Source organism: Phodopus roborovskii, unplaced genomic scaffold, assembly GCF_943737965.1.
Source record: "Phodopus roborovskii unplaced genomic scaffold, PHOROB, whole genome shotgun sequence".
Classification (NCBI taxonomy): Eukaryota; Metazoa; Chordata; class Mammalia; order Rodentia; family Cricetidae; genus Phodopus; species Phodopus roborovskii.
The window spans coordinates 21365005-21380201 of NW_026126469.1; the positions used below are offsets into that span (position 1 = coordinate 21365005).

At 38.1% G+C, this 15197-nt stretch overlaps 1 protein-coding gene across 1 annotated transcript in view; it reads right to left on the bottom strand.

Annotated features, from left to right (window-relative positions):
• Positions 1-4306: 4306 nt before the first annotated feature.
• Positions 4307-15197, bottom strand: part of Slc15a2 (solute carrier family 15 member 2) — a 28930-nt gene continuing 18039 nt past the window's right edge. The window contains exons 14-22 of the mRNA XM_051191423.1: positions 13885-13966; positions 13224-13358; positions 12508-12672; positions 12314-12360; positions 10723-10833; positions 9793-9889; positions 5785-5931; positions 5074-5178; positions 4307-4759 (exon numbers count right to left, since the gene is read on the bottom strand). Coding sequence (XP_051047380.1) covers positions 4583-4759; positions 5074-5178; positions 5785-5931; positions 9793-9889; positions 10723-10833; positions 12314-12360; positions 12508-12672; positions 13224-13358; positions 13885-13966 — 1066 coding nt within the window. The 3' untranslated portion in view covers positions 4307-4582. The remainder of the gene's footprint in view (positions 4760-5073; positions 5179-5784; positions 5932-9792; positions 9890-10722; positions 10834-12313; positions 12361-12507; positions 12673-13223; positions 13359-13884; positions 13967-15197) is intronic.

The window sequence follows — 15197 nt, forward strand, 5'->3', positions numbered from 1 at the left end:
AACCTTACTTAATGTTGAAACTGTTAACTCTTGAGATAGTTTATATAATACACAAACAATTTTGCTGTTTTAGAAAATTGGAAGTATGCCTGGTACTATCACAGTGTTCCATAGTATCTTGGTACACACTTTGGAGAAATACAGAATTAAACAGTAATTATGAATAGTTCGAGTCAGCTATACACTAAAAAGTTGTAAGTCAAAGGGTCAAGTTAAATGTGGCCGCCTTTACCTTGGCTTTCAGAAAACAATTGGTTGTGTGGGCTGACTACCAGTGACTCACAGTCTGTATGAGTTTCTGTAATTGGTCAATGTGGATTATGGTGATACATTGTTTATGATTTAATAAAGCTTGCCTGGAATTTGGACAGCACATCGTCAACAGTCGAGGCACTTTCTTGCCCAGTGGCTTACTTTTGTCACAAAGGTGGATTTTTCAAGCAAAACAAGAACACTTCTGTAGAATAGCCCTTACCTGAATCAGTGTCCGTGGTGTTCTCTGTGGCAGCTGAACTAAGAGGAATGCAGTAAGTGCTGGTGACCCCAGTGAAGAATGTCAGGTGACTCTCAAACAATGTCAGGTAACACAAAGATAAGGAGTCTGAAGAGGCTGGATGGTTGAACTGTCTTGGAGTTTGAAAGTAGATGTCTTTAGACAATAGTTAGAATATTCTAGAAATTCATGTACTGTGCTGGTGAAGTCCCCAGGTTCAGGTCACTGTCCTGCTAACTGGGCTCTTGGTGAGTCTTTGGCACAAGTCAGTTCTTAACAAGCACACAAAGATAGGCATGGTACCCAGACTGCACCTTTCCAGCTTCTCCTGGACACAACTCATTTTTATAATGAAGAGAAATTCTCCCATCTGTGAGTCATTTGTGGGTCAAACTACAAAACAGCATGCGACTTAATATTTTTTCACTGTTTTCAACAAGGTTATCACCCAATTTGAGACATGGAGGCTCACACAACAGATAGTATACACACATGGCATTTCTAAAGCAAAGGAGGTTGGTATATGCTCCAGAGTGGTATGAATGGTGGTTAGGAAACATCAGGAAGAAGAGGAAGAGTCTCATTTGAGGTAATTCAGGCAAGAGCCATGTAGACAATGAAAGAAAGGAATTACAAAAACACTGAGATTTGCAGTGAGAACAATAGTGTTTTGGGGAAATGATAAAAAGTTATTGTAGCTGGGTGGAAGAAGTTAGAGGATGTAGGGAGAAGATAAAAATAGTTGAGCATAGCCAGGACAGTCTACTCCCCTGTGCTCTGGGTTATTTGTTATTTTTTTCCTGCTGAGTTTGTTCAAAGCCTCAGAATCACTACAACGGAGTTCTTCAAGAAGCCATTATGCAGCAGTTGGGGCCAGCTTTGAGATGGAGTAATTTGTCATTCCCTATCTGAGCTTAAAGTTCTCTGTTTGTGTGCTTTTTTACTGTTGTTCATTTGTTTATAAATGTTTTCAAAAATAGAGTTTTTAAATCTAGTAATGCTCTGCTGTTGATTTTGAATTATAAATGTAAAGCTTTAGAGGTTTTAATATTTTATTCCACTTTATTCAAAAGGGAAATTGGGGGCTTGGGAAATGTCTCAGTGTTTAAGCATGTTTAGCATGCAAGCATGAGAATCTGAATTTATATCCCTAGAACCCATGTAAAAAGCCGGCCATAATCATGTGCATGCCTGTAACCCCATTGCTGTGGCATGGGGATAGAGATGGGAGGATTCCTGGGGCTTACTGGCCACCAGCCTAGCTCCAGGTTTAGTGAGAGACCCTGACTCAAGGGAATAAAGTGGAGTGTGATGAAAAAGGGCATCCAACATCCATCGCGCGCGCGCGCGCGCACACACACACACACACACACACACACACACGATGATAAAACAATAAAGGAATGTGTGTATATGTATCCATGTGGGCTCACACATGTAAAAGGCATTGTGTGTCTTCCTCTATCACTCTTTTCCTTAATGACTAAACCCGAAGTTCTCTATTTTGGCTGGAGTGGTTGGCCAATGAGCCCTTTGGGTTTGCCTATCTCACCTCTAGCACTGTGTTGTCATGCCCAACTTTTATGTGGGTTCTGGGAATCCAAACACAGGTCATCATACTATCACAACAAATACTTTAGCCACTGAGCCATTCCTCTAACCCCCATGGTCTCAAGGCCCCACAATATTTGGTCCCTAGATCCTCTAAACAAGTCTTATATCTCTTGTACTCCTTATAGAGATATTTATTTCTCTATCTCATTGCCCTTATTGAACATATATATAGTGGGTTGTTAATTTTTTGTTTCCCCCCCTCAGCTAATTCAATGAATGGCACATAGAAAAACTCAAAATATGAATAATAGAATTTTTTGAAATAAAACTTTGAAGTTATCTCACACAGTGATATAACTTTAGAAAACATCAAGTATTACCTTACCTGGTTTAACAAAAATGCTTTGTTTAGTGGATGGTACTAACCTTGCCAGTCAGAGGACTTCTGGAATGTTGTAGTTGCCTCTAGGCATCACATATTTTAGACAAAGAATTATTTATAGAAGAAAGAAGCTGTCGTGGTGAAAGACAGAGCTGTGCTTTGTGAGGAATGTTACAAGAACAGAGAACATTTAGCTTGATGATCATTAGTGGAATTCATACTGAAAGTGTGCTCTCCCAAAGACCCCAAAGAGAAAGCTGTGTTCATCTTCACTTGTAGCAAAGAACAGAACCAGTGTCCTAAGACAGTTGTTGGTTTGTCTGCTTGCTTGTGGTGCTGGGGATCAGATCCAGGGCCTTGTGCACACTAACAAGTGTTCTACCACTGAGCAGGAAGCTTTGTGGATGAAGCCATTAGCCAGCATAAGGGTTTTTCTGAAACCACTGTTCTGAAGAAACTATCACATGTTAAGATAATTCAAAGACATTAAAACTTCCCTGAGGATATTCAGACTCTTTAACACACACATATATAATATCTAGAAGATTATAATATATCATATTTCCCAAATTTACTGATACATAAAAACTTTTATTCACAGATCAGTGTTAATATCTCTTAAAACAAAATTCATAAAAATAGTTTGAGTTAAAACTGCTTAAAAATGAACATCTTCTCAAAGTGTATGGACAGGTTCACAACAAGGTATCTGGGGAAGATGGATGGTGCTGCGACCCCTTCTGTGTTTATGAAATCTTAGTCATTAAAGCAACAGTATTCGAAGCTTGAGGAACTGGAACAAATTATCTTAAGTTTATATTACATTATTAACAATATGCAATCCAGCATGGCTGTAGATGGGAACAAAGTTGTAAAAGGAGTGGAAAAGAGGTCTTTCATACAGGGGTAGTGATTCTTATCTCCTAGTGACACATGACACAGTCCTGATATTCCCAATCTTGTGCCTTGATCTGTACATTGCATGTGAGATACTGTTTCCTGACACTTTTTGTTCATATAGACAACCAGAAAGTCTATGCTCTGCCCATCCCTGCAGATTTTGATAGATTTCTCATAGAACCCTGCCCATTTGTTGAATATTATCATTTAGAACTTCAAACCTAAGACAGAAGAATTATCCCTTTTTAATAAACAGGAAATTTCTAAGCCTAAAGGGAGAAATGTAAACAAAAATTATGACAAAACTAAAAATACATCACAAGAAGCTAAACAGAAAAAAAATTAAAGGAAACTGGACTAGAAAAACATTTTGTTACTGAAGATTTGCTGTAATAAGCAAAATAAGATGTAATATTAAGATAAAGTTGTCCCAGCAATACTGAACAGGCTGAGTTGCAGCAAAGTTATAGCTACTTTCTTAGACAGATGTCCTCAGAAGCACACAGCCCAGGGCAGAAACACCAGAGTTCTTTAGAGGAATGTGCACTAAAGAACAAAAAATAATTTCTATGTGTTCCTGTGTCCCTACATCTGTGCTTACTCTCTTTAATTGTGGTTTGTCAGTACTGAGAAAGGGGTGTTTGGGTAAGTAGATGAAACACTGTGGTAATCAGAAAGATGTGTCTGTCATGTGCTGACAAAATGCCATTCTAAAACCTGCCATCTAAAATCATATTAAACTCACTAGAGGCTGACAAGCTAGCCTGTGGATCAGATCATACCATACATACCTTTCTTGACATCTTCATGAATAGCACAATTATACTACTGATAAAGAAACTTGAAATACTATTCCTCTATTATTCTGCATTTTTCCTTCTAGACCAAAACATCAACAAGTGGAGTTATCAGTTCTAAATACCCGATAAAGGAGTCTCCCAACCTTGGAATACCCACAGAGACTTATCTCTATTGCCCATTTGTATTTTCATAGCCATTTGGAGGTACTGGGCCAGCTTGAGAGGCATTGCCTAATGTTTAGTGAGCTTATTGTTCTGTGTCTCTCGGATTCTTGTTTAAAGATATACCTGAAAACCTAGTCCTAGAATTGCCTCTATGGTGGTAGAAAATGGAGAAGACTCACTCAGATAAAATACTATCTCCTTCTCCTAACCTGATAGTGGAGGAATTAAGTTTGAAGGTAAGTGATGGCTGAAACCAGAGCTGGGATCAGTTATGAGTCCATTGAGTCATCAGAGCCTTGTATTCTTGGTTTCTAGGTTGATCATATTCCCCTGGATATGAGGAAGCTGCTTGTCCATTGGCTTGTGAATACCCTCCGGCGTTAGAGGGACATAGTAGTAGCCCATGATGGAGAAGATCAGGCAGACCACCAGCAGGAGGCAGGAAAACAAAATGAATTCAGCCCACTGCAGGGAGATAAATGAAAGAGAATTATGAGGAAACCTAAAAGAAGTGTGTAAGGGGGATTTAGCAGTGGAGGAATGGGAAGATGACCAAGGGAACCATCACTTGAGTCACTTGTCTTGGCAGAACACTAGGTTCACTGCCCTCTCTTCCCATAGGTACATACATATGTCCATTTCCTGTTGGAAATGGCAGAATCTGTTGCCTTACCCTCATATCACTGAAGGGGAATCTGGAGGTCAAGCAAAAGGGCGATGAGGAAGCTGGAGGGGAAACTTTGTGTAGACATGAGCTCCTGTTCTCCTGTGATCCTTACCTGTACCAGGCCACTGAACTGAGCCACAACAAGCACGATGATATTCCCAACGGCAACTGTCAACAACCAGGCTGCCTGGAGCACAGATTTCATGCTAGATGGTGCCTAGGAAAGATACATTTGTAAGCATTCAAATTCCCTATTCCACCTTCCTGTCCCATGAGCCTGTCCATGAAACATGTCCATAAAAACTTACATTTCCCATCTTCCCCACTAAGTTCACCTAATCGCATTGGCTCATGAGATGGTAATAATAGAGCAGTAAGAAGAAAGTAAATCAATTAATTGGATGCTTTAATTTATCATATCATACAATTATTATCAAAACCTTAAGAGCTAATCTGAATTATATGGTACTCTTAAAAAAATAGTGAAAATAACATAAAGAAAAGGAAGCAAAACAGGATTAGAGACATAATTTACTTGTTCCTATTCCAAAATAGGTGATGCAGTCAGTATTTTAACATGATTAGTCTAACCCTATAGCCCTCAGGTTCATCCTTATTTTTTTCTTCAGAGCCTAAACAAAACATAGAGTCAAATGCATTCTCATGATCCTGGAGTCAAGATGACTATTCAGGGTCATATTATCAGAAACTCATGAACCAAAGAGATGGAAGTCTTAAGATGACATGCCTATTTGAAAAGTGTGAAAATTAAAACTCACTATTTTCTAAGTGGTGTCATCATTTCTACATATAAAAATATTACCTGAGAATAAGAAAATTCAAGTCCTGTGACAGAGAACATGACCTCTGCTGCTGTAACCAGGATATATTGTGGGAGCTGCCATGCAATTGATAGTTTATTGGCTGGAACTTCTTCTGTCTTCCAAGTCTGAAGACCCCGATTGGTAATCTTAGTGGGAGAAACAGGAATTGGACTTCTCAGTAATCTTAAGCAAATATACCCAACTATAACATCCTACGATCTATATCTATCCCTTCCTTTTCATTTCTTTGCTACCTTCAAAAGATTAGACATTTCTATACAATTCTATTGTTTTGGATTTTTCTATTGGTAACACTACATTCATTTCCCTGACTCCCATCAGTTATAGTAAAAAATCTCTGAGATTAAAAGTCTTTGATGTCCAAATGCTTTTGGCTCTAAGTCAAAAGTAAATTAGTTCCAAAGTGTGTGTGTGTGTGTGTGTATGCGCGCGCGCACATGTGTGTTGTGTGTGTATGTTCAACATAAAAGCAGACTAAAAGAGCCTCTAAAAGTCAGATGTTCAAGTGTTCTAAGGCAAGTAATTAAGTTGCTGAGTGGAAATGATAAGGACTTTGCTGAACTCAACCATCATTGGGCAGAACCATAGTGATGTCTGTCACAGGATCTTCTGGCACTGTTACAATATTAAGAATACAAATCTCAGGTAAAATATCTGAAATTCTAAACATCAGCCATTGATCCTTTTATTATCCGCATAAGCCAAGCACCATAGAACCTTGGAAGGAACTGGGTTCCATAACCTTCAATTTATGACTTCTATTTCAGAAGCCTAATAAAGTTTGGGATTCAGAAACATTTGGAGAGACAAGACAAGAAAGGACTGGAATAATACAAGGAATACAAATTTTCGAGGTCAAATTGTGTCCTTAAAAACTCAAGTGTTGAAGCTATAATACCCAGTATTTGAGAATGTAAGCTGACTTGGGAATAGGATGCTTATGGATGTAATTAGTAAGTGAAATGGAGTCATTGAGATGGGCTAATTGAATATGATAGGTATAGCTATATAAAAAGAGGGAAATATAGATAGAAAGCACACAATAAAAGTGCTATACAAAGGTACAGATAGACAATGGGCTGGTTGTATTATACACCAAGAATACTAAATTCCCAGCAAACCATGAAAAGCTATAGCTTTCCTCACAGCTCTCAGAATGAACAAGCCTTACAAACATCTTGAACTCAGACTTGAAGCCTACAAGGGGACTTATACTGGTTTGTCATAGAAGCCCTATAAAAGTAACAGGTCTTGACTGGTTGGTTTATTATTTGAAAATCAATTAATGTTGCCCATGATATCAATGGGATAAAGGACAAAATTCACATTGTCTTCTAAATGAATTTAGAAAAAGCATTTAACAAAATACAACCTCATACAAATGAGGAAGTAGGTAGACAAAAACCTGAGAAACTAGTGTGCAGAGATATCTTTAATCTAATAAAGGGCATCTACTTAAAAGTCCATGGGTAACTTCCTTAGTGGTAAAACTGGATGCCCTTCCTGAAAGAGATGTCTGGTTTCATCATTTTTGTCCAACACCGTGCCAGAGCAACTGGGTAAGAAAAAGAAATCATGCACATCTAGACAGAAAAGAAAGTGAGGCCATCTCTAATTGCACATGGCATGACCTCATATATGGAAAGTTTAAGGGTTCCACTAAAGTTATATTAGGTCTAACAAATTAGCTCATAAGAGTTCATAACAATATACACAGATTAATACACAGAATTAGTTTTATGACTTAAAATAACCACTAGGAAAATGAAATTAAGAAATAATAAAAATGATAAAAGAATTGGGATTAAATATAATAAAGTAAATATAAAAGATATACTCCGAAAACTACAAAAACATGGTTGGAAGAATAGATACCTAAGTAAGTGGATAAGCATTTCTTATTCATTGAACAAAAGGCTGATCATTATTCAGATAGCAACTGGCCCCTTAAATAATCTTCAGAGTCAGTATAATCTCCATTAAAATTTCATCTGGCTTCTAATCCTAGCTAATCCTAACTTTGCATGGAACTCATGTCACACAGAATAACTGATCTTTTTCTTTTTGTCTAGGGATGGGAGCCACAGCCTTGCACATGCTAGGCAAGTGCTGTAACACTGAGCTACATCCCCAGCCTCCAAACTAACCTTGAAAAAGAAAAGAAGGAGAATATGTGGAAACTGATTCTCTGGATTCAAAATAGATTTCAAATAAACAGGAAACAAAAACCATGTGAAATTAAGACAGGATGAAGACGTAGATCAAAGCAACAGAGTTGAGAAGCTACAAATAAGACATCTGTTTTATGGTCAATTGATTTTCAACAAGAGCATCATGACAATTTAGTATGCAGTCTTTTCAACAAATTGCACTGAGTGACTAGAGGCCATTCATATATATGAATTATTATATGAATTATATGTCTTTGTGTATGAAAGAGTAGAATATGATCCTTTAACAAAAAATCCTTATGTACAAAATTAATTGAAATCTGCTGCCCTCTTCTGGCCTCCACAAGCACCAGGCATGTGTGTGGTGAACATAGATAGATGCAAGTGAAATACTCATACACACACACACACACACACACACACACACACACACACACACACACACACACACACACAAAAAAAGAAAAGAAAAAGAAAAAAAGAAAAAAAGAAAAAAAAGAAAAAGAAAGAAAAAAAATTGAATTAAGACTCAAAAGTTCTCTGTTCTAGTTACTAAGAAAATTACTGTTTGTTTGTTTGTTTGAGACAGTGTCTCATTATTTAGCCCTGGCTAATCTCAAGCTTCATACATAGACCAGGCTGTCCTCAAACTCACAGAGACTTATCTGCCTCTGCCTTGTGAGTGCTGGGATTAAAGCTGTGTGTGTGTGTGTGTGTGTGTGTGTGTGTGTATGTGTGTGTGTGTGTGTGTGCTACTATGCCTGCTGGCAATTACTTTTGATAGAACACAGTTAATTAGTCTCCAAACTTTGTGTGGAGATTGACATTTCAGACTGTTGTAAAGTAGTAGATCAAAATCCCAGGAACATAACAGACCTATATATTAGGTCAGAAAAAAATAGCAAATTAAAAACAATTAATTTTCCATCAATAATGTTTGGCTTCTTAAGGTCATAATGGTACTGGAGCTGACCATGAGATTTCACAGTAATAACTTGGGACATGTCATGCCTCCATTCCCAACACACTTACCTCCTTCTGATGTCACTGCTTTTGCTATCCCCTGCAGAGATGGTGGGATTTCTAAAACCTCAGAGGGAGCATTGCTATTGCCATATGAAATGTCCTGGCAAAGATTCACATTTTAAAGGCATAGTCCCCAGTGTAACATTCAGAGGTGGTTCTTCAAGGGTGCAGTTAGATCATGGGGAATCGGACCTAACAAATGTATTGACTGACTGAAGGATTTATATACTGATGGACACTTGGGAGGTGGTGGAACCTGGAAGACTCATCTTCCATAGGTGTTGAGGAAGTGAGTCAATGTGGGCGTGTCTTTGAAGGACATATCTTGCCCCGGATCCTTTTCTCTACCACTCTTTCTGCTTCCTGGTCACCATGTCATTTCTGGCACCTTTTCTCCACATGTCCTTCCACTACGACGTTTCTTCCATAGACTTAAAAGCAATAGAGTCATCCAGCTATAGAACACAAACATCTGAAACCATGAGCCAAGATACATGTTTCTGCCTTTCTACCTGTTTCCATTAGATATTTGCCACAGTGGTGGAAAGCCTAACACTGGACCAGAAAGAAGTATGCAATCCTGTCTTGCTACAGAGTCTTCTCATTTACACTGTGTCCTCACCAAGAAGGTGCCAAAATATGTGTGTGTGTGTGTGTGTGTGTGTGTGTGTGTGTGTGTGTGTGTGTGTGTGTGTGTGTGTGTGTGTGTGTGTGTAAGGAAGGAGGCATAGACAGATAGGCAGGCAGACAAGCAGACAGAAGGAAGGTTGGTGGCTGTAAGCTACTTACATTAGTGATCACAAACAGGTACGTTGTACCAAAGTCTAGTAGACCTAAATTGAGGAAAAAGTCTCTGTCTTCTGTCTTGAATTTCACTGCAGGGTACCTGCAACAAGATGAGGTTGTGTTAGAATAAACAGCATGACTTAGGGTAAATATTCCCCTCTCCAAGGGGGAGCGATCTTTCCTCCAACGAGGAAAATAGTTAAGCCATGTGTCTTTGAAGACAGACACTTCTAGGACACCTTTGGGCCAGGTTTTCTCCTTGGATCTATATTTTATATTGCCTGACAAGTACATTTTTAAAATCCTAACCCTGAAGAAAGACTGTACAGGTCAACTTTTGTACATATCAGGCCTGCCTGTGAACTTTCTTCATGTAAATCTTATGACTTAGCAGAATAATATAAAATAGGTAATGTGAGAGGGAAATTCTAAATAGTAGTTCTTAACCCGTAGTTCACAACCCCTTTGGGGGTCACATATCAGACATCCTGTATATCATATATTTACATTATGATTCATAACATAGCAAACTTACAGTTATGGAGTATCAATGAAATTAATTTTATGGTTGGGGTCACCACAACATAAGGAACTGTATTAAAGGGTCACAGAATTAAGAACCAGTGCTGTGAATGATGAGGTATTGATGACAGGTACCAAAGAGCAGGAGCCAAAATCTACAGTAAACTTTGTGAGCACAGAAATGGGCTGTATTAACGATACACACTATCAGCACAACTATCACCAACTTAACCTAGCAATGTGGGAAGAAGATTGGCCTGGGAAAAGGGGGCAAGAATTAAAAAGCAGCAGAAATCTTCCTTTACTTCAAATTAGCACAGATATGCCTGTGTTAATCACCTAATTACAAAGTAGTATTTGAAAAAGATTGTTTTAGCAAAAGTAAAATGTCCACAAGGTCAAGGCTCTTACTCTCCTCCCAGCACAGTTCTGTATGTAGACACTCCATAGTCTTTGCCCACATTGAGAGGAACATCTGTATCCAAGGAGATATTGATGTCTTTATGCAAGGTGTTAATAAACCTGAGGGTAGACAAATCATTTACATGTCAGACAAAATATCCAAACAAGGATACCTGATACTGTATTCTAAGTGCATAAAATAGTGGCTGGGTTAGGAACAAACAAACAAAGGAACTTTAATTAAAAAGCAATCACCAGCCTTAACTTACTCTAGAAAAACCTGACTTTCTGGAGTCTTAACTTATGACTGACACCAGATGGCTAGCAAGATGGACACTACCACAGTCACACATGGAAATCTGACTTTCCTTTCTAATCTAGTTTAAGAATACATAATTTCTTTCTTTTTATTGTATGTATGTCTACGTGTGTGTGTGTGTGTGTGTGTGTGTGTGTGTGTGTGCATAGAGATGTACATACATGAGCACATGATGAGTGGAAGCCTGAAGTCAACCACAGGCTTCCACCTTGTGGTCTGAGGCTATAACTCTCGCTGAAAGCTGGGCTGCTGGCTAGTCAAGCTTCTGCCATGCTGGGATTACAAATTCATCCCACCATACTCAGGGTTTTTACAAGTGGTCTGGGGCTTGAACTTGAATCATCACACCCCCCCCAAGACATTTTTCCCTCTTAATGGTGAAATCTTTCAGCTGAGATAAAAGAGATTATATATATATATATATATATATATATATATATATATATATTACATTTTATAGAAACAAGTTATCTTCTTATAAATGGAGTCTAGTTTGCCTCGTGCAAAATTTAGGGACTCAGCCCAGAGAATGTATCATCACTATATTCCTGTCTTCAGGAATCTTGGGCCCTTCCAGAATCTTCTTTCTAGTATTCTGAACGTAAGTTCCCCTCAGAATGGGGTTTGGGTACATTTATGTTTTAATAATTTTAATTGTGGTCTTGCTCTAGGGGTAAGAAGGGTGGTTCCTTCTAGTATTCTAACAATTAACTCCTGGATCTTCGTTTATGCAGAAAAGTTGGTCCCTGCTGTCCCTTCTTGTCTAACTTACTTTGAGTGATTTGTCCTTTCTGAAGCATTTCAAGAACAAGTTCTTACATGTATTTTACTTTTCAGTGAATTTGGACTTTTCTCCACAGTTTCTCCTCTACATTTAACAATAACTACCTGATCTTGGTGCCATCATTTCTCTGTTTTACATCTAATTCAGCCACAGAGGGCAGGTGATCACCCCTCTATCTGTCTCATGCCATCTCACAAGACTCTTTTGATACCTCTGTCAGTTTACAATAGAAACCTGCATTTTACAGGATAGATAGCCAATGACTTCTGAATGTTTATCTCATGAACACAGAAATTTACAGAGTTATTTTGCTAATATGAGGTAGAAAAACTTGTGGTGATCTGCCAGTCCTATGGAAGGAAGCATGCCCATTTGCCTTTTACTGCCATAGGAAATGCCACAGACACCAATGCCCCTGACTTCCTAAGAGGGAAACATCCCTGTTCAGGACAAGTAAAATGTGAGGCTTCTTCAACTGAAGTCCCCAACATCCAAACCTGATGGCTGTCATCCCATTGTCTGGTTTGATTCCTATATCCTTTACCTGCAACAGGGAAAAGAAAAACTCAGTAGGAGCTGACAAATGGAAACCTATAATCAGAACATTCCATTTCCAGGCAGCTCCTTGGTAAGCTTCTGATGACTCAGCCATCTTACTTCAAAACAGAACTTGGGCAATTCTTTAACTTACCAGCACACTGGAGATACTTTCTCCATCCTCACAAACAACCAAGTGGTAACAGTTCTTCTCCTCTACAGAATTCTCTTTGTGGACAGATAAGTTGTTATACATCAGATGAAAATGTAAATCTTGGATTTTTGTTTCCAGGTGTAATTTGGAATAATGTGTTGTGTTCTGCAGAACGAAGAACCTGTTATATTCATTTTCTACCCCAATGTGGACATCAAATTTCATAGCCTCAGGATATGTAACCTAGTTACTTCTTTCTCTAAATGAGTTATTTCACTTCTAGAACCCTGGCATGAGACATAGAAGGATACATAAAGAAGGGTAGAGTAGTTCATTAGAACATTATGCATAATACCAAATACAGGGTCAAGGCTGAAGAGACAGCTCAGTGGTTAAGAACACTGATTACTTTTTCAGAGGACATGGGTTCAATTTTTAGCACCCATGTGGTGGCTCACACCCATCTGTAACTGCAGTTCCAGGAGATCTGATGTCCTCTTCTTAATGACAACAAAACCCAACTTGAATAGCTACCAGAAAATGCTTAATTGAACTATATTTAAGGGATAGAATATTATGCAACCACTAGAATAATGTTATCAAAGATTATTTAAGGGCATAAGAAAACAATTATAAGATTATATGATTAATGCCATTACACAACTAAGGCTACTATAGCATATACAGTTTCTAATTCATCTGGGCCCATACCTCACCTGAAAAGAGTTGACAGACTCCACCAAGAGAGAATTATTTCTCCTTCCTAGCACTGTCACCTTTATTTTGCCATCGACTAGGTTCAAGACTTGTATGAAAATCTCTTGGGAAGCTGGTTGGGGATGGGTCATTCCCTGAAAGACAGACAATACTTATTCAAATCAATAATCCTTTAGGTACAAGAACACATATCTTAGTCCTATCTTTGGCAGGTTAGCCCTTCTAGCCAAGATTTACAAGTCTATCCCTCAGAAGAGCAGCTGATTTAGAAATAAGAAATGACATTTTTTTTTTAAATCAGGAAAGACCCCAGTTCCATGTAGCAAGCACAGATGGTAGGTAACACATGCATTTCTTCAGTAGTGGGCTTACAGAACGTTAACTAATGTTGGCTATTTGGTGGCCAGTATTATTTGTATAGCTTCAATGGCATCAGATAAACCTTCATTCCCAAAGTATGTTGGGTATTTGTGTTTTGGAATTTCCTGAAGATAAACCTTGAATTATTCAAGTAGAACATGGGATTCCTTTTGCATTGTTGCTCTATTGGCTTAAATATTTAGCATGACTGTCCAATGAAATGGATGCTGTGGCAAGTCCCAAGGAATTGAGATTGAACATGTAAGGAGAGATTTGGAGCTTAAAATTCATTGAACTCACATTTATCTTTATCTCTACAAGTGCTGCAACTGCAAATGCCAGGCATGCTAGGATCATACCAACAGTCATTTTCCTAAGTGAGCTGTGGAAGGAGGAAAGGAGAGGTCATTATATCTGCCCCTTATTCTAAGGTTCAAAACCCAGACTCCTTAGCCTTTCTACAAAGACTTTAATTAATTCCAATTACTTTGTAAAGTATTTTCTAAAACTCTCCTTCAAACACCCTTTATTCAAGTCCTAGTTAACACCTCGTCTCTGTAATATACCAGTTTTCCTACCTCTACTTGATTATGATGACTTTAGCCATTGTGTCATAATATTAAGGATAATAGCGATATAATCAGGTTTTGTTATTTAATGTACATCAACTTCTGTAATTAAACTCATTTTCTTCTTCAGAAGTCTTTGTTGACCTCTATGGCACTTCCATCTTCCTTTCCTAGGGTATTTACCACCATTACCCATATAATGGTTATGTTTGCCTATGTTCCAGTACCTTTACTAACTTATGAATACCTTGATTTACATGATCTTTACATTGGTTTGCATGGAACTGGTCCTAGACCCCCTATTTCCTACTCAATAAGTATCTGACAAGGGCATTTGTATGTGGTAAAGTAGTCATTACTTTACTATCACAACTAGACTGCTGTTATATCAGACATGAAAGGAGACTTGAACTGTTCCTTGCCAGGCTTTACAAATGATACTCTTTACTCAGCACAGGACGGGATACAATGCATACTAACTAAAAATGATGCTATACCAAGTCCTACAAGGTCCTTTCTTAGTTTCATAGGAACAGCAATATTTAAAAGAACTAGTTGTCACCAAAACCTTAGGACTTTGTCCAGAGAGATGGCTCAAAGCATAATTCAATGAAGGCTGATAGTCCAAGTTTAATCCCCAGAACCCACATGGTAAAGGGAAAGAACCAATTCCCACAGGTTTTCCTCTGACATCTACACATTTGCTGTGTGTAACCCCTCTCCAAACCACACATGAAATAAGTAAATAAATGTGCTTCTTTGGAGAGGCAACATTCAAGAGCAAAGTAGCATGGTTTTTCTGGAACTTGATATCACATACTTGCCTAGACCTACCCTGTCAACACCATACATATGTCTGTAGTATTGGAATTGACAATCAACAGTTAGATCTAATTTCCACTTTTCCCACATTAATAGAATTTTGTCAAACATGAAAAATAGGAACAGATAAGTGATAAATCAAAATAATTATTAACTAGAAACAGTCAAGCTTTGAATTGTGACCAAAATGAATAAACACTGAGTCAGTATGCAATAATACAT